This window comes from Mugil cephalus, chromosome 22, assembly GCF_022458985.1.
Source record: "Mugil cephalus isolate CIBA_MC_2020 chromosome 22, CIBA_Mcephalus_1.1, whole genome shotgun sequence".
Lineage (NCBI taxonomy): Eukaryota > Metazoa > Chordata > Actinopteri > Mugiliformes > Mugilidae > Mugil > Mugil cephalus.
This window is the reverse complement of record NC_061791.1, coordinates 6,019,341-6,047,108: the sequence shown is the minus strand read 5'-3', so window position 1 is coordinate 6,047,108 and position 27,768 is coordinate 6,019,341. Positions and strand designations below refer to the sequence as shown.

Below are 27,768 nucleotides of genomic sequence, written 5' to 3'. Positions count from 1 at the left end.
ACAAACACCTTTTATTATTAATCAGTAAACTTTATTATAAAAAAAAAAACAACAGCATATTTCGAGTTGGTCTTAGATGTGTTTTCATTAAATCACGAATTACATCATGTTTGTCATATTCACTCTCAATCTTAGCTTGCAATTGAAAATATTATATATATAATATAAATATAATAAATCTTTCTGTTCATTCGCATTTTTGTCATCATCACAACTGTCCGTTTGGTTTTTGCTGTGTTTCGCTGGACTCGTCTGACAGGTTAACGGCCTCCATCTGCTCCTCCAGCGTCTCTTTGTCGCCTTGAGTCTGGCTGTTCTGATCAGCTCTTATCTTGAACTTAGAGATGAACTCGGTGCTTGCCAACGCTACGTCCTTCTTGGGGCAGCGTTTTGATAATAGGCGATGCTCCAAACGCTCTGAAAGACAAAACAAATGCTCTGATAACTCCTATTCATTCGTCAGTAGACAGAGTTCGAGAAACAATGCATTCCAGTTGTTTGATGAAATATCCTGCAAATGTTGCGATTTATGCAAAAAGTGCACCTTTGATGATTTTATAATTGCAATTTTTAGAGTTACGGAAATGCACTTAGATAAAAAGATAACAAAAATTCATAATTTTACTGCAGAAAAACTGATAAATATTCACATTGCAAATTAAAATATGGTGATTTCAAAGTTTTGGGGCTAGATTTCCTGCTAACTAGCTTGTTATTTACACTATAAATAAAGCAGACCAGTAAAGTTTTTTTTTCCAGTAATATTCCCAATGTTCTGCTTTGAAACATTTCTTTAAAACAGACTGCACCTGCAGGATTAATGGGCTTCATCAGACGGTTCAGCTGGACGTTCCAGTGTCGCACATGTTGACTGGCATTCCTCAGCTTCTCCTGAACCTCCTGGAATCGAGCGAAAAGTCAAACCAGAAACCTCATGAGTGTTGGGAAAGTAGTGCTAAATGTCATGCCGTACACGGCGCCAGTAAAGGCCCATTGTTCTCACCTCCAGGCGCTGGTGGCTCCTCTGGCGAGATGCCTGCAGATCCTGTAGCTCCTGGGAGGCTGAGTGGAGGGCGGAGGGCGTATCCTCGTCCGTGCTATTGTCTGAGGCCTCCTGTTCGGGGCTGAAGCTCTGCAAGGCCCTCTGCTGCTCCTGGAGGTACTGAAACTGCCTTTTCTTCTCATCTTCAGCTTGCAGCAACCTGGAGAAGAAGGAAGCAGTTGCCAATATTGTAATTTGCTTTGGTTCTTGGACGAGGAGACATCATCGTCCATCATGAATACATAATCTAGACTGTGAAGATTTTCCCAATGACTCCATAAAAAGTCTCCTTTTCTTAACAGCTACCTCTCCAGCTCCTGCCTGACCCTCTCCTCCTCCAGCCGAGCCTGGATCTCCATGTTGAGGGCGGACTCCAGCTGCTGCTGCGTCAGCTCCAACTCCTTGATCTTTTTCTTCTGCTGCTCAGCCTCCCTTTCCTTCTCCTGCATCTCGGCCTGCATGCTGTCTCTCATCTGGGCGCACACATAAAAGCAAGCACAGACACACACAAACTGTGACCTATTCCCGAATCACCTCTTCCAGGAATGCCGTAACCAGTTCTACTAATCATTAGAAATTTATAATGCCATGGACTCCTAATCGTTTTTTCAGAAGAACTGTAAATGCATCTTTTCGTACCATCTCGGCCTCTTTCAGTTGTCTCTCCAGCTCCATCTGCACCTCCTTCTGTTTCCTCCTCTCACGCTCCTCAGCCTCCCTTCGGCGAGTTTCCAACTCCCGCGCATGCTGTAAAGTGTTTGGTACATGATGAGAATTCACATTTTATGAGCGTAAAAGCAATGAATCGTCCTGTAACGTCTTCCCACCTGGATGATGCTTTCAATCTCCAAATCCTGTTGGTCTTTGCTCTTCTCCATGTTCTCCATCTCTTGGATGTTAAAGTCATCCGACTGGCTGCTCCGGCTGCCGCGACTGCTGCAGCTGCTGCGGTCGCTTTGGCTGCGCTCTCGCTGGCTGTGCTCCCGCTGAACCCGTCTCTTCAGTTTGAGCTCGTGGTGAAGGGAGGACTTGCCCTCGCTCTGGAGACGCAGGGCTGTTTGAATGGCTGGAGAGGCGATGAAAACGCACGATAAAATGTCAGTGTATAGGTGTTAAGTAAGATGGTTTGCATGGGACAAGAACAACTGCACGACTGTCGATTTTAATTCCTCAATGGCTCAATAGCAGCCAAAGCATTTCTTACCTTATTTTATCTAACTATTCAGTGTATTGTTTACTAAAAAATTACCTTTTGATTTACGAGCTGCAGAGTTTTTGTTTGCTTCCTAAAATCTTTGGAAACCTTGCATGTTTCATCTTCTATCTGGACCCATCTTAATAAATATATCAATACACAGTAGCTATAGAGCTGCGTCCGATTACTATTTTCAGTACTGATTCCTCTCCAGACAATTTTCCTCCTAATATTTTTATCTAAAATCTTCCAAAAATACCAAAGTAGCATCCTTAAAATTCGTGTTAAGTTTGATAAACAGTCCAACACAAAACAACATTTACTTATTTAACTTATATGAACAGACAAGCTCCAAATATATATATATAATATATATTAAGCCAAATACACATAAATCCTTTCCCCATGGAGCAAGAACTGAAAGGAGGGGCCATCTTGCACAAGGGGGCGTGGCCTGTACGTCTGCATTTAAAGCTACAGACACCAAAACAGCCCGTTTGGAATGGAGATAATACAAGTAGCCAAAAGTTTTGGATGAATGAATGATCTGTGTTACATTTTGAGCTGAAACTTGACGGACACAATCAAGGGACATGTGAGACTTACATTAACTTGTTAAAAAGGAGTTGAATATGGGACCTTTATATGATGATTGCATACTATTGGGGTGAAAATTAGCCCAGAGTGGTATATACCAAGTCACGTAGCGACATGAAGCATGAGTTTGACGCTTTATATTGGCAGCTTCTATTAAAAATGAATGCTCTAAAGGTGCACTATATATTCACCAACACCAACGCACCTTGAATCCACTCCACCTTCTGCCTCTGGTCAGCTGCGCTCATCTCAAAGGTTTTGTTTAGGGTTTTCACGCAGAACATACAGCGTTTCCCCTCCCTGTCTGAAATAGGCTGAAAACAGGAGGATGAATGTGTATAACCACCACAGTGTGCATGGATGGATTGCATTTCAAACGAGAAACATGCAGTTTACTTTAACTTTCCTCACCAACCTCTACGACACAGCCCCTATCCAGCTGGATGTCCCCTTTCTTTTCTTTTAGGTCCTCGCCGACGTAGTAAGCCATGACGGAGGGCTTCAGCACGAACCAGCGCTCAGTCCAGTTCCTACGTACGTGCCCCTTTTTCCACATGTAACCCTGCGAGACAAGGGACTAATTAAAACAGAAAGAAAGAAGAAAAACGACACACACAAATGTTCTACGAGGATACAGAATGACTCACCCTCTTGAGGACGCTGTGATACATCTCCAGAAACACCTCATTCAAAGCCACGCTGAAGGCCTCCGCACTGGAGACCCTAAGCAGTCGGCCTGCACACATGTGCTCAAGGAAGGTCCACACGGACATGCCTTCTTCCCGCACTGTGGCATCCTGGGATATTAAGTCTTCCATGGGCTTCCCGTCCCACTCCTGGCTCATGGTTGTGGAGATTTTCTTGAGGAGATACTCCACCTTCAAATCATTCAAATGCAGTAAGTGTGTGCAGATCACACACACACACAAAAAGCAAATATGATGACGGTACAATCACACAGGTATTATTTCCTCCCGTCATAAACCAATAGAAGGGAAGGCTACTGTGCTGACTGCACAAAAGCAATTTATTTTCATCTCGGTTGACAGGAAACCGAAAGCATTATGGAGGAAGTGCAGGAAGGAAGAGCCTCATTAACTAACTTACTTGCACTTGCAATTTTTTCTGCTGTGAAAAAAAAAACTACCAAAAAAAAAATGTACAAAACATTTAACTCTACCAAGACACAATCTTGGTGTATTTTTAGCATAATATTTATTTTTTGTAATTTGCTGATCTTAAAATCCCTTATTGTTGCCTTGTTTCCTGTGTGATTCATTTCTCTAGGTGTTATCTGAAGTGTTATATCACACTTTATCAAAATGCCACCCCGTCTCTTGCCATACAATGTTGAGGTGAAAAAAAAAATGGATGAAGTACAATACTATTTAATTCTTTCCTCTCCCATCAGCTCCTCTTACCTCCTCTGATATCATCACCAGTGGGTAGCGGTCCTCAGACAGGAGATTGAATAAACAGAAGAGCTTGAAACAGTCTCTCTCTGACAGCGCCGTCCCCTGCGGTGCTGCCTTGAAGTTCTTCTTCATGGTCATCATCCAGCACAGGTCGTCAAACTTCTCCTTGTCAAACATCCCCTCTTTGACCTGGAAACACAAAAAATTGACCAGATCCATTTCACGTAACACGCGTGAGAACTCCCTCCACCAGTGGGAGGATTTCTCTCTTAAACGCGGCCTCTGATTCATGGAAGGCTGCTCCACCCGGTGAGGTTTGGCCTCCAGAGCTTCTAAGAAATTGTTACAAAATTTTCTTACGTTCAAGAACGACTCTTGAAGCGGGTTTATAACTATTCAAAAACAGGTTTAGGTCAGAAGCAGAAATTCTACATTCTATATTTTTATCATTGTCAACAAATCTCTTGATAAGACCAAAAGCCAACAACGATATAGACATTTTAAAACATGTCCCAAATTCCAAATTTTGCTTTTTTGAAAATGTTCCAAAGAACGGAGAACACACTGAATTAGTTGGAGGCTGTGGATTAATGTGAATTAGTGCTCCAGTGAGCTAACGTTTAATTAAAAGAAAGCTGGAATAAACTCAAGACAATACAAAATGTGTACTGAGGCAGGTTTTACTGTCATTTATGTAACCAATTTACTTCTAGATGCTTTTACAGTGCATCGCCGCACTACAGCAGCACGCATTCCAACAGCGGCCCACCTTATCCAGAATATATTTGTTGAGGTAGGGCATGTAGCCATGATTAGACACTGGCCCATCGTCGTCGTCCTGGAAGTGCTCCTCCAGAGCAACTGGATCGTGCGGGATGTTCAGCACAGTGTAGAGATTGTGAGAGAGCACCTGAAGGAGAAACACAAAACACGGACGCGTCGCTTCAAGCGTTCAACACAAAGTCTCAGGGCATATCTTCGAGCACACTCCCTGTTTCGCCACACAGACACATGCAGTACACAAGCACAGGCAGCTAGTCCTCAGTCACTAAGCGTGTCAGGGCAGTGTTCAGCTATCTCGCTGGATTCTTTTAAGGGGGGTCGCTCAGGCATGTAGGGACTGGATGGAAATAACTGTTTAACTAACACTTACAAAACAGGGGACATGGTAAAATAAGATCTGTACTTGTTGATAGAGGTGCTTTCATGCATTTCAACCCGTAACAGTGGTGGTATTGTGTCATTATTTGTTTTTGGGCCACAAGAAAATGTTGGACTTTGAACTTAAAGCTGAAACTAAAGCAGGTTATTTGTGTTTGGAAAAAAAGTCCTTTCCAAATATTTGCGTGTGTTCACTTCAACGACTTTTCAGTGTTAAAAATTTCTCAGATTTCTTCAGATCACATGGTAGATTCGTGTAGTGCAACGCAATCCGCCACCGCCTGTAAAGAGAGCCACTGGTGTGTTGTTTTCCATCAGACAAAAATTAATTCGAAGGCTAAAATAGATGACAAATTAAGGTTTGAGTCATTCTGCGCTGTCCAATGGACGCCACTGCGCCTCAGTTTCCCGATCTCAGAATAATCAACAGTTTCCTGCTTACCTTTAACTGCGATTTGGACACTTTCCCGCACTTCTCCACGTCCAGGGATGTGAAAGCGTACCAGATGGACTTGAGGAGCTCGGATTTTAGGTCCATTTTGGAGACCGCAGGATGCGTAAAAGTTACTACATTTCTAAAGTAAGCGCTGCGCGGCGGCTTTTACGCAGCGACGGATGGCGGACGGCGATGAGAAATGCCAATGTAAAAATGTGGGGCAGAGCTCAGAGACTGCTGTGCATACTACAAAGGACCAGAAGGAGTCGGATGTAGGGCAGACTTAAAGAGGCGGAGAGTAGCGATAAAGTCCGAAGTCGCGCATGTTCCTCCACGGGCAATTACGCGTCAGTTTAACTATTTAAAAACGATGATCCCGATCTTCTGCTTTTGATTTTTGTTTGCATGGGCCTAGTTTTCGTTCCAAGCATATATAACCACTTCAATAATATTGTTATAAATCTACACGTAACCAAATCTAAATCTACACGTAGCCAAACTACATTTCGGGTCCAACATATTTCCAGACCTACAGGGTAGATTTCTAAATTCCTCAAAGAGCTGGCAGTCAAAACCCAAATAAGAGGGATCCGTGTAGTTATCAGATTTAGGAGGCTTGCAGAAGGTTCAGGGACACACCCATCAGTTTAGAAAGCCCCAAGCCATATTAATTTGAGCCCATTAAAAATCTGGAAAGGTCAGGGAGGGACAACACAGCATTTTATATTAAAGAATTTCATTTTGCCAGCATTAAGGAGATAATTTTTGGGTTAGTAGCGTGAAAGGATTTCCGTTATAATCAGTGTTTATTTAATCAACATCGGGTTGTCTTTATTTCTCTGTCCAGTAACTGCTGGAAATGATTTGCTCCCTCTGTAGACAGTTTATGTGCAATTTTTTTGTTTGTTTGTTTGTTTTGTTTTGGTACGATAACAATCACGAATACTCTAATAGCTGCTGTGTCTGACTCAACATAGTTTTTCCAAGCAAAAAAGCCCCTCTGTAGTTCCCCTTGTTATTTTAGTATCTTCCATAATACACATTTGATGTCATGAAGCTGCTTATGGTGATGTGGCATAACCTCTGACAAAATAGGTCAAACAATGACAGCGTAATCAGACTGCAGAATGCATCTATTAGAGCGTAATGTAGGCTAATCAATAGCATAATTAGGTCATGGAAATAGTCGTCATTGTTCAGAGGCCACAGCCTAAAGCCCTAAGTCACTACTCATTGATATATGAGTGTTTTAAGGTAGGCTCATGGTATGAAAGTCTTATTCATATTGTCCAATTCTACAACTTAATATTTTGCATTGCGCTATTTTGCATATTTACCATTGCACTGATCAATGACGGGTCAGTCTGTTGTGTTTCGTGACGCTCAGCTGTGTGTACTGTCCTCCTTCAAGGGCAGATCTAATCACAGTCGTCTCAGGTGTGTGGTAGAAATGAGATGTCATTCAAATAGCCATAATTCAGACTTGCCAAGCCAGAGGTCTCAGTGAGGATCGACCACCCCAGCAATAAGAATTTACCACTCTGGAACATTTCCATTATGGCTGATCTCATAAAATAAAGATGGAGAGCTGCTTCTAAAGTTTTTTTTTTTTTTTTTTAAATGCAGCAGAAGGTTTAGACCCGCTTCTTTAAAGGATGGACATTATTTCAAAAGGGAGCGAAACACAGTCCAATAAAAAACGGCAAAGTGCTTCACAAGATATTTATTTGACATTTCTGTTACTCACTGCATGTTGTTTTGGTGTTTATCTACATCAGCACTGCATTACAAGAACGCAATCTCACTTCATTAGTTTAAAACATCCAAAGGCAGCAGTCCTTGACATTGGCGTTGCCTGATCAATACCGTATCCTGTAATGAGGCAAAGATTTTTGGTTATTGTTGACATATACAGTTTACAGTCTCAGTCATGCTTGTTTGCACTGTTGGTATTTGTATTATACATTACTGTAAGCTGTGATTTGGCGCAAATAGGAAAGGCAGGATTTGTGATGGTGAAGCTGGAAGGACGGCTAGAGGAACTGTTGCTAACATTTCTGTACATATGGAGCAAAAACATGTATAATAACATGAGACATGAGATAAAAACACTTTCACATTTATATGAAAATGACATCTTGCTGATACTCAAAGATCAATAAAGATAATATCACACTTTTAACTTGCAAAAATGTAGCTAAGCTAGCCAGCTGTCTATTAGCATAGCTTAGCACATATACTGCAAACAAGGGCAAACAGCTAGCTATTTAGCTGTCTCGGCTTCACTGAAGAATTTTATTCCTGCAACTTACATAAAAAGATCAATACCAGACTCTTAACTTGTGAAAATGTTGCTAAGCTAGCCAACTGCCTATTAGCATAGCCTAGCATAAACACTGCAAGCAAGGGCAAACAGCTTGAATGTATTGAACATAAATAAAAGGCATAACTAGCCAAGTTGTTTTTCCCTGATTGTGCTAAGCTAAGCGAACTAGCGTCTGGTTCATAATTAGCATACATTAATAAGAGTGCTGCCGATCATTTAATCAAATTATCAATAAGAACAATTTATTTACTGAAGCTGAAGAGCAAGAAAAATGCATATCTGAACCCAACGTCTTATAGTTTCATGCTAATAACGGGCGCTGCATGATCTGGGTCATGCAATACAGCTCAACATTTTCAAAGGTGTTACTCGTAAATTTTAACAGTAAGCTTTAGAACAACTAACAACACAGTAACATCTGGAAGAAACAGTTAGACGGCAGCCGTTATCTTGTGACATCTCTGGCCAAAGCCCTCGACACAGTCAGTGAGTATAAACAGCACAAAACACCAGAAGGTAAAATATTCAGCTCTTTTCAAAAGCTTTTCAAGAAGCACCATTCTCGCACAGTGTGGTCTTTGTTATGGGGAGGCTAAATGGTGTAGATACAAACATCTGTTGAACACAGCCAGACTAAATAATCTACATGGAAACTGCTGGTGAACATTCCTGGTATTTCAGAGCTGAGATGTACTAAAGGAGGAAAAGTCCGAGGATCAAATGACACGATCATGTCAAATTAAGAATAATTGTTTTGTACATTATATACATAGAGAACCATACTAATTCACATTTAAACATTTCTGAAGCTATTCATACCCCATAAAACTTGTTTTTGATGTCATGCCATCCCTTTACAAGTAGCACACAGATTTAAATCTTAATTCATATTTTATCTAATCTTGTCAAAATTATGCAACACTATGAATTCAAGCTAAAATCAGTGAGTGTAATACCACTGCAAAGTGAGAAGGGAACGCAATTAATTCAAAATTGACCCAGAAATGGTAGGTAACGTGATTGATAAACGTGCTGGTTGTCAGGTTAATGTTAGCATTTGCTCCCATTAATGATGTTGGAAAGGCTAAAGCTTACTTTCTGTAATTTTACCGTTCTTACTGTCTTACTATATTGGTAACAGAACTGATTTTTTATGGAGACTTTCATGAACATATGAGCCATTAGACAGATATGACGGTAAAATAACGCGTCCCACTTTACAGCTCTATTACACTCAACCGACATTGTTCACTCCAAATCATATTTGTCTAGAAATTGGTCAATCCCTGGAGTTGCTAGCTGTATGTTTTTAGTTATACTGCTAATGCGCCACCACACGTCGATGCTGTCTAGGTGCTAGTTTGTTGGCCAGTAGACAAGCCAAGGCGATGCCTCCGATCTGCGTGAAGGCTAATCCCAGCACGGTTGCAGCAATGTGGAAAACGTTGTCGTTGACCAAGCTGAAGACTTTGCGGAAGCAGCCGTGTGGATGGATTCCGGCAGCAGCGACTTCTTCGTTGTCGTCTGACAGAAGAGGTCGATTCTTGCAACCCTTGCGCTTCACACAGCAGCTATCGGGTAGGGACACGGAGGTGCCGTTCTCAGCGGGGAGGAAGGTCATGTGTTGGATCGCCCAGTCCGACGTGAGCCAGTCGCGCCAACCCTCGGCTCCACAACACTCCAAGGCCCTCTGCAAGCTGTCTAGGGCATCGGCACGGCCTTCGTCCTCGGTGTAGCCTGCCACCGCCCGCTGCAAGCCGCTGCGAAATCCTCCCGCAATGTCTTCACGGTAGAAAAGGCCCGAGAGTCCAGCAGCCAAACCGCCTACAAGTGCAGCAAGTTGGAAGAACCCATAAGCTCTCAGCACGCAGGGCAGGTTTGCGGCCACCCCCAGGCAACCCAAGAAGCCCCATGCGGTGACAGCGGCACCTGTGGACAGAAGGATGAGTGGGGCGTTGGGGTAGCGGTTAGCAGACAGCAGCATGTAGTCCGCCAGGGAAATTTGAGCCCAAACACCCAGGGTGAAGAGTGCCAAGCCCGCTGCCCAGAAGAGGCAGCTGAAGGCCAGGAGACCCAGGCGCAGGAGGTGCATAACTCCCACTGGGCGGCAGCAGGGTGGGGAAACCCCCACAGGTGGAGGTGCAGGGGGCGCCAGGGATGCCTCTGAGCACACGGACAGGGATAGACGCTGGTGCTGCTGGTGGAGCTGCTCCTCTTGCTCTTGGTATGGGGTTAGCAAGTAGCCAGGGATGGCAGAGGGTCGCCGAGGAAGAGGAGGAGGAGTGAGCAGATCGAGAGCCCGCGGAGAGGACAGTCGTCGCACGGCTAGCTGCTCCCGCTCCCAGTCCAAGGCTCTTCTGCTGGGACTCGGTCGGGCGGACAGAGAATCGTAAGGCAGTGCAGAGCTCATGATCTCCGCTCGGGCTTTATCTACTCGCCTCTCTCTCTCTCTTTCTCTCACACACTCCCTCCCTTTTACTCCTGTCTTCTATCAGTACCTTCACTCTCGTCCTCCCCGCAACACACAATCCTCCTCCAACCTTTTTATGACTGGTTATTAATCCGCCACCAACAACACCAATGCCAACCGGACTGTAAATCACAATGATGGCTGTCGCGTTGTGCCGTTATCTGCATCCACAGCCGCCTTGTTTCCACCTTATTTATCTGTTTATTTCCAGTGTTCTTTCCACTTGCATGGTCACCAATACCCCGAATTCCTCCGCTGATAGCCACATCCCGGCATCTGTCTGCTCGCTGCTGCCCCTCATTCTGGGAAGGCAAAAGGTGATTGCAATGGACGGAGAGTGCACCCGTGCACACCCTCTCTCGGTGTGGAGGAGGCATCCCTTCGAGTTTTACTATCTTCCGTTTGGAGAATGAATGAACTGAAGAAAAACACCCATTCTGTATGAACTGGCATTTAGATTTAGTCAAAGTGTCTGTAGAAGAGAAAATAAAAGGGATTTCCGTGTGTTCGTAAGTCTTCTCTCTTCACATAATGCACCCATAAGCATCATGTTGGAGGCATGAGTGAGTCTATGATGAACTGCACGTTTATTTTTTTGGTCATAACCCAAAAAATACCAGCGTCTAGTTTTTTTAGAACAATGAAAGTGGGTGAGGGCACGAGGACGTTTTGCTTTGTGGATTCTCTGCGTATTTTTGAGAAGCGCATCCGACAACCACAGACAACTCTTGTCTCAGCCAGTTAGTGACTTTTTTTTTGGTCTATTATAGTCACTACACATCATATGGCGTAACCATTTAGTAAAGCCAACACAAAAGCATATGAAATCAAATCAAAGCAGAAAAACAAACAACTAATCCACTTCACCCAACCCTGAAGTTGTGTTAGGTGTTTTGTTCACATAGGACCTTTTTAGTTCACCAGAAAAAGTATCTACTGGCCTTTGAAATATCTGATTATAAGCCATTTATTACCACCATATTACCATTTTACACCACTAACTCAAACAATTATTGGAAAAACTCTTTAGTAATGACATGCATAACTACAGACATTTGTTAATTATTGCGAAATTGCTAATATTTATGACTATTTTACTTCATAAATTACTTTATAATGATTTATAAAGCATTGGAAAAACTCTTATTTCAAAATTACACATTAATTTGTGAGTGTACTGGTATTATTTAACTTGTATTAAATGTGCATTATTGCCAAATTGCCTCAAAACAGATTTCTATCCAATTAAAGTTGAATTATTACCATAGAAATTAACTTGAATTCATACATACACACTGGCCGTTTTCACATTATTCTAACCCAGTTGCTGTTTTAGTATACATTAAGACAAGGCAAGCTAAAAATAGAAAGACATTTTTAAACCATATCACCTTCCCTTTGGGCACATCATCATTTAACAACGCAGCCACTTTTATGCCGGTGATTCCTGCTTGGTGTTGGCTTTCCACCAATCAACTGCCCGCCTGGACAGAACTAATTAAAGCCTCACAGTTAATTAAACACATTCAATTGCCTCTTTTTTTATATAAGGGATGGCCATTCCACTGACATGATGACAGAGAGGGGAATACCCAGATTAATTGCCTGGAGAAGGGGAGGAATGTGCAGGACGGCAATCTGGTCTCACGTTAACACGTTTTCCTCTTAAATTCAGTTTCTTTGCACCTAACAAAAAACAGCAAAACACATTTATCCTAAAAGAAATATATATGCCAACACTTTACAGCATCAGTTCTCCAGAGTAATGAGTAGTAGGGACAGAGAGGGGACAGATTGCTTTTACCACGGGCAGCTGCAGGCTTGTAGTGAAAAATGTTTATGATGTTTATAATTAATCTTTGCTCTACAACATCATCTTTGTAAGTCGGTTTTACGTGCACTGTGAGCAGAAATGAAGGGAACACATCACCTGACACGCATTATAAGATTTTAAAGGCACCCTGCACTACAGCTTCTAAAAAACCAGGGCAACGTTACCGTCCTCCAAACATCGCTGTCGTTTAGTTAAGGGCTGCATATGTTCAGGTGTTCAAACACAGAGTCCTTGAACTGTCTTATTTTGTGAATTCATGGAGGCGACAGTGGAAGAAGTTTCCTTCCATGTGAAGCTCGGGACCAATGTCAATGCCAAGGAAAACTGAGAGGTGTTATGTGATGATAAAAAGTTACGCATCATTAGAACTGCTCCTCAGCGTTAATGCCCTGTCATAACTGTGGCAACACAAACATTTAAAACAAGTCACACTCTGTGCAGCCGTAATGTTTCTCTGATTTACTGTCCTTGTTCACATCTCATGATTTAACTTTGTCCCTGAGGCCACCTGGTAAAGAAACATACAATCAAACGCTACCAAAACCACGCTCTCAGCAAAAACTAATCATTACGCTCTCCATAAAAGCAGCATTTTACTGCGCGGACGTTATTTTGGATGAGATGATACAGGCCTCAGACTTACAGTCTGTCTCTTGGAGTTATGGTTCTTCTCCTGCTGTCAGCTGCACATTTTACAACAAAGTCAGAGCCATTAGATTAAGAAATCTCACGTAGTTTTTTACTGGTTTGCTTCTAAAGTCCAGGGAGTTTTTTTTCAACAAAGAGAAGGACACAGACAGTATGTAGAGTGAATCATCTATTTAATGAACCGTTTACATGTGATTTCCATTTAAATCTATTTTGAACATAATTGTGAAAAGACTAAAGCTCAATAAAGACGTAGATTTGTCAAAACTACGTCAATTTTTCAGCATAATTGCTCTGCATCTGTATAAATATTTTCTCTTCGAGTCAGAATTTAAATTTAATAACCTAAAAAAAAATGAAACAAAATGCATTATTTTGACGTCTCTACTTCAGTCATTTGAATCCACAGTCTTTCCTTCGTGTATTTCCATGTGTTTCTTCAGTTTGGCCTTGGACGCGAACGTCTTCGTGCACCGCTCGCAGCGCGGCTTTGCGCGCCTCAGCCCCGAGTGGCTGCGCTTGTGCCGCGCCAGCTCCGACGAGCTCTTGAACTTCAGCTCGCATGCGTCGCAGGGATACGGCCTCTCCCCCGTGTGGATTCTCCGATGCAGCTGGGCCTCGCTGAGCGTGAGGAAGGTCTTCTCGCAGTGTCCGCAGGGGAACGGCCTCTCCCCCGTGTGGATGAGGTTGTGCCTGGTCAGCGCGTATGGTTTGGTGAAGCCCTTCCCGCAGTAGGCGCACGGGTACGGGCGGGCGCCCGAGTGGGAGGCGATGTGCTCCTGCTGCGTTTTCTTGCTCTTGAAACGCTTGTCGCACTGAGGGCAGGCGTAGGGCCTGTCGTCCACGTGCGACCGGTTGTGTTTCGAGAGCTCCCCCTGCGATAAAAACCCTTTCCCGCACTGGGAGCAGAGGAACGGTTTCTCCCCCGTGTGCATCCTCTCGTGCCTGGCCAGCACGGAGACGAGGGTGAACCTCTTGGGGCAGTGGGAGCACTGGAACGGCCGCTCGCCCGTGTGGACGCGAAGGTGCTTGATGAGCATGAAGCGGAGCGAAAAGCGCTTGCTGCACTGGCTGCACTGGTAAGGCCGCTCCCCCGTGTGAGTGGAGAGGTGCCTCTTCACGTCGGACCTCCGGGTGTACGACTTGTCGCAGTGCGGGCACTTGAACTGGCGCTTCACTTGATGCATCTGCCGGTGCTGGGAGCGCGCGAGCAGCGAGTCGAAGCCCTCGCCGCACTGCTGGCAGATGTAGCGTTTGGTGGTGACGTGGGACTTCCTGTGCTCGAGCAGTTCGGAGGAGGTAGGGAAGCTCTGGCTGCAGATGGAGCAGATCTGGGGGAGCCGGCTCTCCTGCGAGTGAGACTTCTTGTGGTGGACGGTGAGCGCCCGGAGGTTGGCGAAGGAGTTCCCGCACTGCTGGCAGGAGAAGGAAATGGCCACGCCGTGGTGCTTGCTCTCGTGCTTCGCCAGATCCCACGAGTGCTGGAAAGTCCGATCGCACTGCGAGCAGTGAAACGGTCTCTCTCCGGTGTGGGTGAGCTGATGCCTCCTGACGTCCGACGTCCTGGTGAACGTCTTGCCGCACGTTTCGCACGTGAGGGCTTTCCGTTTGCCGCGCGAATGCGAAACGTTTTCTTCGCTTTCGGGCTCCTCCGCTTTGCTCTGCTCGGCGTTTCCTTTGGGGAAAAGCTTAATGGACGTGAATATTTCGTCGGTGCTCGAAGGAGACGGCGTAAATTTGGTCCCGGAGAGATTCCTGTAAACTTCTGTGCGGACGCTCTGCATGTGGAAGTGGGGAGGGCTGTTTCTGTCCGAGCTGTGAAAGGGACACTGGGAGCAGGTGAAGATGATGGATGTCATCTCATCCGACTCGCCTGCACATAAAACAAAAGAAAGAGTGGGTGAAATCTGTGAAATTCTACTTAGAAGGTTCAACCTGATTCTCTTCTTCGTGTCATGTCACCTTTGTCTGTTCCTTTGATGGCTATCACAGATGGGGCAACCAATACCTCCGCACTGGTCCTGAAATAAAAACATCACCGTTCAGCATCTTTAAATGGCAATCACTCAGAATTATTAAAGTATCAAAACCACGAATGAATGAAATGACAGTTACGGTGATCAATCTTTGTATTTTCTCTCGGTTATTATGTAATTCTGCAAAAAAAACATACGTTTTTGTTTCCTCACTAGCTTCTTCTGCCGTCCTCTTGAGTTTACACGTCTCCTTCAAACTCAATGAAGTCTTCCTTTGTAGACGTGAGGATTTGCGCACTGACGAGTCAGACTGTTGCGTTTCAGAAACTTCACCGGAGACGTTTGTCGTTTCTCGGACAGAAAAGGGTTCATAAAGGGTTGTACAGGAGTCCGTGTTGCTCTCTGCATCTCCAGGTTGTAAATCATCCACTGCCTCATCTGCAACGTTCTCTCTTATCGCTTCAGTTCGGTCACAGGTTTCATGCGTTAACCCAAGTTCATCATTAAGGGATGAATCATTACCCTTCGCCGCGAGCAAATCTTGACCCAGGGTCTCCTTCCTTAACGCGAACGTTTTCGTCAAAGTCTCTAAAGCTTTGGCGACGTCCGCCGCTTCGCTCGTCTCCTCAGCTCTGAAGTTGGCAGCCTCCTCGCCGTTGGTGTTATCCGCGCTCACGGCCACTATCTCCTCCTCGTAGAAATCTGTGTGAACTTGAACTTCGGGAGACACCACGATTTCCTGCTCCACTTCAGACGCCTCCACCTCAGTGTAGACGGTCACGATGCTGTACTGGTCCGCTCCGACGAACGTGATGGGGTTTAGCACGTTAGCGTAATTATGGATGGATTCCAGTCCAACGGACACACTTGTCTTTTGTGAAGGGGGGATTGATAAAGCAGACATGATGCAGCTACCAATGGTGGAAGACGGGCCATCTATAAGAAAAAGAAAAGCACATTAATAACACAGAATGTGAACAAAAGTAGCTCCACACCCCAGGAAACTTGCAAGTTAGTCTGAGGCCAATATTCTTAATATCTATATATTTTTTTTAATCAACCAAATAATTGCTTAAAATGTAAAATGTTGACTGTGAGAATGAGCCGTGTTCTTCTTACACGCCGTCTTCAGCAGTCCCAAACTTCTGTAGTGCTCGAAGATTAGCTTCAGCTCTTCAGCCGACGACTGAACGCACTCGCCCAAAACCGAAAGGGCTGATCCGAGCCAGGCTGAGGTCTGTAATCATGGTACAGCTGTTTATAATATACTCACAGGTAGGCAGACGGGTAAAATCATCTGAAACATCTGGATGAGGCGATGTACCTGTTTAAGATCTGGTACTGGAAGCAGCTTTTCCAGCTTTGAGACCAACTCCCACATTAACACGTGAAGTGCTGCGTCATACTGTGGTCCATATTCCACCGGAAAAACCTCCTGTAAGAGATTATTAGTTTGTTTTAGTTTACGTTTTTTTTAAAAGCAACATAATTAATTATTAAAGGGTTTCTTACCTGAAAGAAATATGCCCGTTCAATTGGGTCTTTCAGCAGGCTCTGAACAAGTGCAATGAAAGTAGACTCTGTTGTTTTCACGTCTGCATCCCTGTACTGCCACCAATTGAATTTATATCATTAAAACAGAATCACATCATTAATTGATTTTATTTATTTTTTACTATACTTACGTCTGTGTTTGCAGATGTTATTGGGAGTCTATCCAAATAGCCCTGAATCACTTGGCAGTCAACAGAGCCTCGTGCGGAGCCTTTGCACAGCTCCAGGATCAGCTGAAATATCGGCAAACTAGGTTCAGTGCAAAATTCAGAAAGCTAAATGAGCACTACGTTTGTAGTGACACAAACACGTGGCGCTCACCCTGCCTCTGAGTCCCAGAATGAGCTGAGCTCTCTGCCTGTGGTTGATCAGGCCGGGTACCGCCTCCGTCACCATGCACACAAACTCCTGCAGCTTCTCGTAGTTCATCACATCCTTCTGCTTCGCCAGCTGCCACATAGCAGCCGACAAAAGCTGCAAAGGGGGCACCAAGAGGCGAAGGGATGACAGGGGAAGGCTTGGATCTGAAACACACAGGTGTAATGTGACAATTTATCTCTGGAGGGCAGCAATATGCTTTTTACTGCAGGACCTGCAGATAAAGTCAACAACACCCATTTATTTTAAACCTTTAAATCAGCACCACGGGTAACGATTTGCACAAGCAAAGAAGCATTTTAATTGCTGATTAATATAAAATAATAAAATATTAAGTAATATTTTATGTACTAGATTGACAGTGCCAGTAATAAATACTGTTCATAGTTATGGACTAGAATAATTGCTGGGAAAAAATATAATATAATGGCAGTTTTAAATTGCAAACTTGTCAAACATCTGAGGATGTGCTCTAGATCCCAGAACAATTAAATGTTATACCTGAAAAAATGCAAATTCAATAATAAAACACCTTTATTTCTAATGCATCAGCAAGTCTGACAGCTGAAGGATGCTATGACTCCTTTAATTAGACGGGCCCCGCTAACTGAGTAACTATCATAAACATAGCATATTTTAAGTCCCAGAGGTGGCATATTATCTGTATACGTACCAGTTATTTTCTCGGCTGATCCAAGAACCTCCATTGGTCCAAAACGACTCTTGTGGCGTTGTATAATGAATGTAAAATGATGTTTTTTTGTTTTGGTGGCTAACATGCGTTGTTAGAACGCAAGCGCCGTTTCCTCAATTCTACTTCCGCTCTTCCGCTTTTCCAAACAATGGTCTCAAAGACGTGACACATTTTAATTTGTTACACTGCAAATTGTCAAATTTCTACATATCTACAACGAGATATGTCCCAATAAATCCTGCTGTGGTAAATAAATAAATAAATGAATAAAAATGCAGTCCATAGGAAAAATCGCATGTTAGAAAATCATATAATGCTTTAAAGAAACTTCTCATTACAGCCCAAAACTCATTTAAAAAATCACAGCAAAGCGACCAAAACCATTAATAATAATAATAATAATAATAATAATAATAATAATAATAATAATAATAATGATAATGATAATAATAATAATAATAATAAACTTTGTAATAAATGTTTTACTGTTGAAAAAGAAAGAGAAACGTTATTAATACTCTGTGTACTCTGTTGTTCGTGTGCCTGTTACATTAACCTTTATAAAAATGAAATAAACGTCATGTATCTCAATAAAACTATAAAACTATAAAAATCTGAAAGTACAGTGAAGTTCAGCCACGATTCGTGTCACCGGATGTTATCATCCTCCACGTGAAAGAAAGCGAGACTTCAAAATAAAACCCCGCTGGTGGCGACGTCGTGACGTCATGACGCGATCACGCAGCCAGAAGTCACATGAAAACGTTGCACAGCAAATATTTTAAAGTGCCGCTTTTCTGCCTGTTTGCGGTGGGAAATTTGTGCAGTTAAAACCCTGTGCTAAACTGAAATCTACAAGAAAACCCTCGAGTTAAAACATGGACGAGGACGGGCTGCCAATTGTGGGCTCTGGAGTTGATCTCACCAAGGTTGGTGTTTAACTAGTGAGCTAACATTGGCGGTTGCTAGCTAACTACATGAGGAAATAAGAAGAAACAGACAAAATGGTGCTTTTAGAACAACTGTCATGTTGTTTGCAAAGTAAGATTAGAAATTGTGAGAGCTGTTTGAACAGGAATTGTGCTAAGTTGGTGTTTCTGTTGTGCACACAATGTGTGTCGTCGTCTTCCTGTAGCTGATGCTCCGGGGTCACATATTTTACTTTTAGATGAAGAAGAAGAAACAAAAGATTGTTGCTTCTTCTCTTTTTAATAACTAGCAGCAAGTCTCCATGTGTGGTTTTCTCCATTGACTGTATCTAATGAATTGCTTCCCCTGTCAACACGAAGTACACTGTAAACAGGATTATTATTATTATTTTACTTTAAAATAATTTATTAATAACCTATAAACATCCTAAATTAAAAATGCTGCCATGACCAGTATATGTTTTTCCTAACTGTAGCTAATTAAATATGTAATGATGAATACATAGTAATGTCACGATGTCAGCTATGTCTAAATTAAATTTAAGCCTTGTCTTGAATCTAATTAGATATAGCAGCCCGGTGGGGGAGTAGTTACTTTACTGGGATTGTGGGAGTTGCTTCATTTCCTCAGTTCATTACACTGTAACTTCTCCCCCTCCGCTTGTTATCGCAACTTAAATCCTTTCATCTGTGTTTTCTTTAGGTTCCTGCTATACAACAGAGAAGAATCATTGCCTATCTCAATCAGTTTGTGGCGCACACTGTTCGGTTCCTCAACCGGTTTTCCACGGTTTGTGAAGAGGTTAGTGCATCTTCTTTAACCTCCGTGCTCAGCTCTTTGGTTCAGTCACACAAACAATGTCTCCGACACTTAAAATAATCTTGAACTATTTTACTTCTCCCTACAGAAACTTGCAACCATATCTCTCCGCATACAACAGATTGAAACCACCCTGTGCATTTTGGAGGCTAAGGTGAGTTCTGAAGTTTCTCCATTCGTTTGGTCCGCAGATATGCTCTTTTTGCTATTATTCATTGAGCAATGTCGTGTTTTGAGCAGTTGTCTTCCATTCCTGGCCTGGAGGACGTCACGGTAGATGGACTCAGTCAGCAGGCGACTACACAGACCAATGGGCCCGTTAGCTCCACCAGTCAGAGCCAAACAGGGGGTCCAGCAGCAGGGACACATCCAGAGGTAGATACACGCACTTGTACACAAGCAAACGTATGGTTCTGGTTCCGTTTGTCTGTTTTGTGCACCCTCATCCCCTCTCTCCTGTGTCCTCAAAAATCATCTAAAAAAAAAAAACATATTAAAGGATGAGTAAAGTCCTAAAAGGCATCTGGAAGAGAGAGGAGGGTTGCTTGAAGAGATGAGGGAGGATGTTTGTGGAAGTTATTGCACACAGTGGGAATACTTTCCCACACTCTGAGTTAAATTTAAAGTAATTAAGTAACTTAGGGTATAAAGGCTCTGACTATGGGCAGGCGATGCAGCTGCCACACTTCATATTTAATGCATGATATCATTTTAAAATAACAGTTCAGAAACAGCAACGTTTTATTGTTGTGAAGGAAATGAAATACAACATTGTTGTCTTGACTCCTCGACTCAGTGGCAGCACCATAAGTAATCTATATTTAAATACATTTTTTAGTCAGGCAGACATTGCGATTCACCTCAGAGGCCCCCTTAAGAACACTTTATATCTGGTCTATTTAAAGCCCACTCAGCTTGGCAAGCCGTCTACTATTAAGGTTTTAGTACTCGCGTTATTGAGCAATAACATGAGCCAGACCAGCTGTTGCTGTTGATTCAGTTTAAAGCGGTATCACTCCAAAATCATCGGGGTTTCTTTTTTTTTTAGCATGTCATCGTTACAACTCGCTGAATTTCATTAAATCATCCACAACGGTTGAATCTTTCTGTAGAAACCAATTAGCATGTGGTAATGCCGTCGTAATGCATTACCACAATGTAATGTGTCGTAATGCCATGCAAATCCACTGTCCACCGATTAATTAATGTTTGAAGATTTGCTGTCCTCGTCTGAAGATGTTGTTTTGTAGCGATGTTTTTATATTTGTGTTTAGGTGTGCTTGTTTCTTTTATACTATAGTTTTAGATCTCTGTCTTAACACTATATGTTTTCTGTTCCTGATGAAAATTAGCTAGTAGCTAACTCTGGTATGACTGAGAACTGTGCACTGTCCCTGTTAAATAATTAAACAAACAAACATAAATAAATAACTGGTTGTCATGTAGTGAGCAGATTTAAGGAGACTGTTTGTTTTTTTCTCGCTTCCTTCTTTATTTGCATGCGTCTTGTTGCAGCCCGCTCAGAGTAGTGCACCAGAAGCTGAACCGACGCCAAAAGCAGAAGCACCTGCAGAGAATGTCATGACGGTGGCCAAGGACCCGCGTTATGCCCGATACCTAAAAATGGTTCAAGTGGTGAGAAAGCCTTTCAGATGCTCACAGTGACATGGTTATCATCTGAGTGTAGTTCTGCGTCCTGATATTATATTTCACTTGTCTCAGGGCGTTCCAGTCATGGCCATTAAGAATAAAATGATCATGGACGGCTTGGATCCGAACTTGCTTGAGTAAGAGTGAAATTGTTTTCACATGTTTATGTACTAACTATATTTGTATTTATTTAAGAGACCAATAACATATGTCATTCCAGCACACCCGATGCCTCTGTGCCTGATCAAGGAACAAGGGCCACGGAAGATGTTGCTGCCAACAGCTCTGACAGTGAATCGTCTTTCAGTGATTGACACCTTTTTTTGTTTGTTTGTTTGTTTTTGTTTTTCCTCCTCACCGCAAAGCTACCAACCTGAGCTTTTTGAGACATGTGGTTTGCTTCGCAGGGTGCCTGTGAAGGAGCACTAGTGAATTGTAAAACGGTTGTTACTGATCAGTGAGTGACCTGGATTTTGATACGTCGTTAACATTTTTAATGAATGAGTATTGTTTTCAAAAAAGAGCGGATAATGTCTCCTCTTTAAAGTCCTCAGAAGGCGACAGTAGCAGGTTCTACAAAACCAAATCATGTCATATTGTAGTTAAGAGGTCTTATGTGACACTACTATTACAGTCTAATGCCTTTAATGGATACCCTCTGTCTGTTCTTGTTATAGAAGAAATAAAATGGATAAAATATGCTCTGAATGTTTAGCTGGTGGGGTATGCACGTGACGTCACAGCAAGCGGACGTCTCCATGGTTACGGCCATTGAATGGCAAAAAGTGACAGTTGATTAGTTTGAACCATAGCGTCTAAATTGTGAAATAAAAATAAATAAATAAAAGGCATAGAGCTATTCTGCGATTGACTGAACCAACAGATTTGAAACGGAGCCAGAGATGTATTTTTATAGATATGTCTTGACTGCCGAAGAAAATCGATTGATGTATTAAGAAGAAACAACTGGAATCCAGACACAGAAACCTGGTGTTGGGGTTCATATTTAAAAACGGGGTATTTGCGATCACTCCTCTTCATCTTTTTAACATCTGGTCGGACGCTACAGTATTTTATGGCTAACGTTACTTCTCAGTAAAGCTCTTAGCGTTAGCATCTTTTCTTTAGCTACATTTATCATAGCTGAAATTAACTAAAACTAACCGAAACGGAGGCCAGTCCACTTAACCAAATCCATACTAGTTCGTATGGATAATTGTCGAGTTCAGTTGTCCTTAATTTTATCTGAAAATCCACATTTTTCCCAGTCTCGATGTATTTACCGATACATTTCACTGTGTTTTTACTACCCAAGGGGGCGTGGCCGGAGGCGGAAGTGACGTCAGCGCATACCCTCTATAATAGCGTAATCTGATTTATGAATCTTTCCCAGAACACTTGAAATGTATGTCTGAACATCTTAACAAAAATCCTGACAGAAATAAAACTTATCTGTCATTACTAGATGCTGTGGCTTCAGAATGTGATTGTATTATAACATGCATTTAATTTAATGTGTCTTTCATTGCTTTTTATTTCCAGGCTTAAAACTATGACCTGTTTTAGATTTTTCAAATGTATTAACCATTTAAAAAATTAAATATGTGTATCATATGTAATTACTAAGAGACAAAAGGTGAACTGGATTATATTTGTAACATTTTTTCATTGAAGTGTCTCTTTATTTCATCATATCTGCGGTTACGTAGATGGAAAACATGTAAACTGGAGTTGTTTTTGTCTCGATGGTGACGGACAAACTTGTGGGTACATGTCTGAAAGTGAAGACTAGCTCTCAATCAGCACGCACACAGACTCCAGAAGAATAAAGTCATTCATTCTCAATCTAATCTTTATTATTTTATTCCGTCCTCTGTTAAGTTCCATCAATGAACTCTGTGTGTATTTGGGTGAATACGTGTCACGGTGTATTACTCATACCTAGATTATAAACACACACATTTCTTTTTTTTTTAGTATTTATAAAAGTGCATATTTATTCTCAGCAGTGCAGCGCTTTATAATCTTTACAGTACATGATGTCACAAGCAAAAATACAAAACTAGTTCAGTGAAAAAAACAATTTTTCCCTTGTAAATACAGTATCTGTAGTGAAAAGGTGAATAATCTGTATTCCAGCATTGGGGTTCTTTCTGAGCAAAGATCATTCATCCAGTATTTACCCCACCAATACTTCAAAGCGTAATATCTGCAATGTTAAAACCAACAATTATTCACGAGTGATTAGCCTCTTAAGCAGCCTCATAACATTTCTTTATGTTCCCTTGTTTATTTTGAGGTTCTTGTCAGTTTTAATCCTAAACCTCTGAAGACTAGATCATAGGTCTTCAACAGGGGGTCTTTGGTATGAAAAACATTGAGGTCCGGATCATTACGCACTCAGTTGTTCTAGAGCCTCCTGTGTTTTTTTATTTCAGTCACACCAAATGAAGCGCTAAAATACTGGCAGCATGCTCTGAAGCAATGGTCCCCAACAGCAGGGTTGAGGTCAGACGTTGAATGAATACATTAAAAAAAAAAAGAGAGATCTTTACAACAAAACCCCATCAAATCATACGATTAAAACTCAATAATTTGTGCTTATTAACGCTTCTAGTTTGATATGACGTGCAAATTTAACAAATTTTATCAATAGCAACAAGCTACGACCTTGCTAATAAGCAAGTACTCGTTTGAGGACGTTGGGACTTAATTGGGACAAAAACTACTACTTCTTGCTGAAAGGTGATGCTTAGTATATTATTTCTTGGGTCTTACTGATCCCAAATATCTTTGAGGAAATAAAAATGCCTAGCAAATAAAAGCTCAGGTCAAATTATCTGCCTGAAAAAAAAAAAAAATCCTTAATTAGCATCAATTCATTTTTATTTTATCACTACATTTAGCTCTGCCAGTTGTACCGAGTTAATTCCTCCAACTGACTAGTCTAACCCTAATTGCATTAGCCATCTACAGGACGGAGACGGAGTTAGGAAATTGACATCTGTAGCTGCACATGTCAGCTGAACACATGATGAGTAAATACTTCCATGACCAGAACCCCTTTTTTATTTTTAAAAAATAAAATAAAATAAATATAAACATATAAACATTAGCACCTGCTGTACTACAACTGAGTTAAGACATCTGTCTAGATCAGAGTGGTGTTAACCAATTGCCCTGTCATCATGTGCACACTGTGTGATCAACTTCTCATATTAGTAGTCACAAGGCCAAACCTGACGTGTCATGCTGGTGAGGCGACGGCCGAGCAAAGTGCAAAGTCTGACTGAACGCTGGGCAATAATAAGTAACCTCCTGAAACGAACGACAGGTGCTCGCGTACACAGACACAGACAGTTCAGTTATTCAAAAAACATATAAATAACGAAAAAGGTAAATTTCAGTCGGGTGTTGTAAAAGCTTGGCGGGTATAAGAACAGTGTATACAAAAATAGATTTATGTGTATCAAAGCTTTGCTAAGTCACATTAAACGCAGGTATTGATCGCAGTTTTGCAAGCGGTAAGGTTCAAGATTCCTCCTCGTATTCTGTGGTCACTCGTAAGGTAAACAGCTGTGGGAAATAAAAAGGAGAGAAGGAAAAATGAAGACATGGACGCTACAGTGACGAGTCGAACAGTTTGGCCCCAAATAGAAGGAACTTTTGATCAGGCTGAGAGGGGGTGGGGCAGATCTTCAACGATCTGTCAAGTAAATACAGCATGTTTGCCTCATATGGGGTAAACATCAGTTTGATGAGTGAATGAAAACATAAAAACGTAGGTGTTCTACTAAATCTAATTGTTCTGCGCTGAAGAATGGGCTGCTGCTGCTGCTGCTGTCCAGCTGCTGCAGACGACTGATCAGCAGTTACCAGAAATGGAAATGTTTGCACTGAAAACAAACAATTACCAAAACGTAACGGTTTGATTGTGTCCTCTTTGTCACAGAAAACAAGCGATACCGTACATCCAGTTAAGCTGGAATCTGATCAGAATGGTTTCAGTCGAAGATGCACTTGTAGCTGTTGCATTTTCATGACAGTACTCACTTTGAAATCGTCAATGTACGTGAGGAAGAAGCAGACGAAGCTGAAAGCGACGATCCACTCGCACACGGCGCTGGCCACATGGAAGGGATAATCCTGCAAGAATGAAACAGAAGCCGCCGTCAAACACTCTGTTAATAGTTAATAGTTTGGTATAGAAATGTGCAACCTTTTTGTGGTTAATAGCCTCTTATATGTCTCGGTTGAGCAGTATTTCATCATCTCTTTTTTGCTTGCTAATCTCTCTTGGTTGTAACTGTCTCATATTAGTTGGTTCGACTTTTATTTTGGCAGAAAATGTGACGTAAAGTGTCAGATAATCAGATTAATGTACATCTCAGCCTACCTTGTCGTCTGGGTGCCGGTGCAGTTCGGTTTGTTTCACAAAACCTGCACAAATGATGGCTGAGGAGTCAGATAAGGAACACTCAACAATTGAGAACTATCCATGAACGGTAATAATTATCATAATTATAATTACAGAGTAAATCAATCAGAAAGGATACTGGGGAAAAATGCCAAAGAAGCGAGGACGGCGATGAACACACGTGCTCGACACACGCCCAATGTGGAGCCGTATGGGTAGGCTTTTTTGGATATAACACACTGGAGGATTAGGTATAAGACACCAGTGAGAAAAAACAGAAACGCTCCGATATCGTGAACTATTGGTATAATCGTCTCCTGCAATTGAAAGGTAGAAGAAGAAGAAGAAAAAATGTTATTAAACGTTACATGAATTCATTTTGATGTGATTCCGATTTAAATATGTGCAGATTTACCTGGAAAGTAGCGACGATACACATTCCCAAACAGGCCAACATCCCCAGCCACAGAGCAGCTTTGTTGAGCTTTGGGTTCACCACCAATAAATCCTGACCCAGCTTCTCCACATACTTGTATCTGACGTACATGGTGGAGGTTCCTGTAAAAACAGTAAACTCATGACTCGTGTATTTTTCACACAAAACCCCATGCTTTCTCCTTTCATTCTCCTTTTTTTTTTTTTAAAAAAAAGAGGAAATGTGAGCAAAGTTGCTGGAAAGCCTGGTTCCTCCCTCAGGAAAACCCAAAGCGTCATTTCACAGAGCTGTAGAGGCTTGAAGTGAAATTTAAATTACCTAAACATGCCGAAATAAAGGTCATCAGGCCAAAAATGCAGCTCTCTGGAGGGTTTGCGCCTGTGTCACTGGATGGAGAAGACAGGTTTTAGGTAGTCAGTCAGAACTTCCCGTTACTTGAAAAACTAAATGTGGGTTTGTGCGTTAAAATGTCCAACTTCGAAATCAATGTTTAAAAGTGGCAAAAAACAGAGTACAGGCTCCACCAGATGCGCGCAGCTGGACTGTGGGTACCAGCCAAGTCAAGACAATGAGGAAAACGAAACTAAAATGGTTGCTAGAAAACACTAGACGGTCTTCTGTCACACTCTCAAAAGCAGCTGCTCGAAAACGTACCTGATGTAGGGAAAGATGACATCGACGTCTTCTCTGAAGAGCGCGATGAGATACGAAACTATGAAAGTGCAGGAGGACCAAGTGACCAGGCACGCTGGTAAGAAGCAGAGTCCTTGCTTGAACCACAACATCTTTTGCCGATTTCCGATTTTACGCGGCACGTCCAGAAAACTTTGCGTAAAAGCACACCCATAAAATAAGAAATCCGCCTGAAATGCGCGTCCAGGAACAGGTCTGTTGTTTGTCTGCCGCCGCTGCTGCTGCCACTACTACTGTATAGTCTGTAACCGACAGTCACATGGTGGTGTGTGAACAGGAATAAACTTGGCCCCTGCTTATAAGCCGATACACATGTATACAGTAACCTCTTCCCCAAAATGACTCCCTGTGGGCTGGCCCCAGGCAGACAAACCCCATCTGGTACCATCCTCCTGCTTCCTGCCTTATTTCATTACTAGTTGGAACATAAGTTTTTCAGTGTAATTTGATGGCATAAATATAAGTAGCTGCTCTAAGGTGCAAAAGTTTTATGTACTGTATTAAATAGTTCTGCATTTACCAATGTGTTCCTTTCTGCAAATATCAACCAACACACCTCGTTTGTATTGTATTTAACATTAGAATTAAAGTAGGCGGATAAAATACATATTTATATGTATTTAATTTTTTTCTTTTTTTAATTTTTTTTACCACAACAATGAAAGAACGCTGATGGTGTTCTGGTTGAGGAGACGTGATTCAAACGAAAAGAGACTGAAACTGAAAACCTATTTCTCAAGTTCTCAGTTCAAGCGGCCACACGATTCCCATGTTGTGTAATGCCACATTTTCATGTGACAGCCTGATGATCTTGTTGGATTTCTTTTATTCTTCCTTCTTTGTTAAAACAAATAGGCAAAACAACAGAAACAAAACTTTGATCTGTCGAAATGAAGCTGGATTCATGGGTTACATAATAGGAGTCTTCCTAAATTCTAAGGAAGATTGAGCAGACTGGAGTCAGATTACAGCTTCACTTGTTGCCAGGCCTGACTTGGCAGCAACTTTAAGGCTTTTTTTTTTTTTTTCTCAGTGCTCCGTTAATTCAGTGGACTCCTGACGAGAAAAACCAGAAACAATGCAGCCCCTCTGGAGAC

The 27,768-nt window shown here is 42.1% G+C and overlaps 5 protein-coding genes across 6 annotated transcripts; 1 reads left to right on the top strand and 4 right to left on the bottom strand.

The window, feature by feature from the left end:
* Positions 1 to 9: 9 nt before the first annotated feature.
* Positions 10 to 6,344, bottom strand: def6c (DEF6 guanine nucleotide exchange factor c). Its single transcript, XM_047575598.1, has 12 exons — positions 5,853 to 6,344; positions 5,019 to 5,159; positions 4,256 to 4,438; positions 3,482 to 3,712; positions 3,250 to 3,396; positions 3,040 to 3,148; positions 1,870 to 2,108; positions 1,682 to 1,789; positions 1,349 to 1,515; positions 1,004 to 1,202; positions 810 to 900; positions 10 to 417 (listed from the first exon to the last, which is right to left on the bottom strand). The coding sequence occupies exons 1-12, from the start codon at positions 5,946 to 5,948 to the stop codon at positions 209 to 211; spliced, it is 1,920 nt and encodes a 639-aa protein (XP_047431554.1). The 5' UTR covers positions 5,949 to 6,344; the 3' UTR covers positions 10 to 208.
* An 879-nt stretch (positions 6,345 to 7,223) lies between these two features.
* LOC125000178 (tetraspanin-7-like) lies at positions 7,224 to 10,756 on the bottom strand. The gene has a single exon (XM_047575574.1). It carries the CDS (start codon positions 10,580 to 10,582, stop codon positions 9,494 to 9,496), a length of 1,089 nt encoding a protein of 362 aa, XP_047431530.1. The 5' UTR covers positions 10,583 to 10,756; the 3' UTR covers positions 7,224 to 9,493.
* Positions 10,757 to 13,280: 2,524 nt separating this feature from the next.
* LOC124999737 (zinc finger protein 135-like) lies at positions 13,281 to 17,837 on the bottom strand. 2 transcript variants are annotated; one of them, XM_047574737.1, is made up of 9 exons: positions 17,706 to 17,837; positions 16,976 to 17,178; positions 16,786 to 16,887; positions 16,613 to 16,708; positions 16,425 to 16,535; positions 16,220 to 16,337; positions 15,298 to 16,036; positions 15,087 to 15,145; positions 13,281 to 14,997 (listed from the first exon to the last, which is right to left on the bottom strand). In XM_047574737.1, exons 1-9 carry the CDS (start codon positions 17,809 to 17,811, stop codon positions 13,514 to 13,516), a joined length of 3,018 nt encoding a protein of 1,005 aa, XP_047430693.1. In that variant the 5' UTR covers positions 17,812 to 17,837; the 3' UTR covers positions 13,281 to 13,513. The 2 variants fall into 2 exon arrangements, with proteins under 2 accessions (XP_047430693.1, XP_047430694.1); XM_047574738.1 differs by lacking the exons at positions 16,976 to 17,178; positions 17,706 to 17,837 and having other exon boundaries at positions 16,613 to 16,703; positions 16,786 to 16,837.
* A 604-nt stretch (positions 17,838 to 18,441) lies between these two features.
* washc3 (WASH complex subunit 3) lies at positions 18,442 to 22,975 on the top strand. Its single transcript, XM_047575223.1, has 7 exons — positions 18,442 to 18,655; positions 19,359 to 19,457; positions 19,564 to 19,629; positions 19,716 to 19,850; positions 20,991 to 21,110; positions 21,198 to 21,262; positions 21,346 to 22,975. The coding sequence occupies exons 1-7, from the start codon at positions 18,605 to 18,607 to the stop codon at positions 21,437 to 21,439; spliced, it is 630 nt and encodes a 209-aa protein (XP_047431179.1). The 5' UTR covers positions 18,442 to 18,604; the 3' UTR covers positions 21,440 to 22,975.
* Positions 22,976 to 23,090: 115 nt separating this feature from the next.
* On the bottom strand, positions 23,091 to 26,999 carry dram1 (DNA-damage regulated autophagy modulator 1). The gene is made up of 7 exons (XM_047575222.1): positions 26,633 to 26,999; positions 26,297 to 26,364; positions 25,958 to 26,100; positions 25,682 to 25,859; positions 25,522 to 25,580; positions 25,179 to 25,271; positions 23,091 to 24,701 (listed from the first exon to the last, which is right to left on the bottom strand). The coding sequence occupies exons 1-7, from the start codon at positions 26,761 to 26,763 to the stop codon at positions 24,657 to 24,659; spliced, it is 717 nt and encodes a 238-aa protein (XP_047431178.1). The 5' UTR covers positions 26,764 to 26,999; the 3' UTR covers positions 23,091 to 24,656.
* Positions 27,000 to 27,768: the final 769 nt, after the last annotated feature.

Bases quoted from the DNA above. Each gene is read 5' to 3' on its own strand.
- washc3 (XM_047575223.1), top strand. From the start codon at position 18,605: ATGGACGAGGACGGGCTGCCAATTGTGGGCTCTGGAGTTGATCTCACC. The intron at 18,656-19,358 runs GTTGGTGTTTAA...TGTTTTCTTTAG, and splicing joins CTGGAGTTGATCTCACCAAG to GTTCCTGCTATACAACAGAG. The intron at 21,111-21,197 runs GTGAGAAAGCCT...CACTTGTCTCAG, and splicing joins ACCTAAAAATGGTTCAAGTG to GGCGTTCCAGTCATGGCCAT.
- dram1 (XM_047575222.1), bottom strand. From the start codon at position 26,763: ATGTTGTGGTTCAAGCAAGGACTCTGCTTCTTACCAGCGTGCCTGGTC. The intron at 25,860-25,957 runs GTAAATCTGCAC...TTTCAATTGCAG, and splicing joins GTATCGTCGCTACTTTCCAG to GAGACGATTATACCAATAGT. The intron at 25,581-25,681 runs GTATCCTTTCTG...CTGACTCCTCAG, and splicing joins TTCTTTGGCATTTTTCCCCA to CCATCATTTGTGCAGGTTTT.
- LOC124999737 (XM_047574737.1), bottom strand. From the start codon at position 17,811: ATGTTAGCCACCAAAACAAAAAAACATCATTTTACATTCATTATACAA. The intron at 16,536-16,612 runs GTAAGAAACCCT...AATCTCTTACAG, and splicing joins AACGGGCATATTTCTTTCAG to GAGGTTTTTCCGGTGGAATA. The intron at 16,338-16,424 runs GTACATCGCCTC...CCATGATTACAG, and splicing joins CAGTACCAGATCTTAAACAG to ACCTCAGCCTGGCTCGGATC.
- LOC125000178 (XM_047575574.1), bottom strand. From the start codon at position 10,582: ATGAGCTCTGCACTGCCTTACGATTCTCTGTCCGCCCGACCGAGTCCC.
- def6c (XM_047575598.1), bottom strand. From the start codon at position 5,948: ATGGACCTAAAATCCGAGCTCCTCAAGTCCATCTGGTACGCTTTCACA. The intron at 4,439-5,018 runs GTGGGCCGCTGT...TTGTGTTTCCAG, and splicing joins ACAAATATATTCTGGATAAG to GTCAAAGAGGGGATGTTTGA. The intron at 1,203-1,348 runs GTAGCTGTTAAG...CTTCTTCTCCAG, and splicing joins GTCAGGCAGGAGCTGGAGAG to GTTGCTGCAAGCTGAAGATG.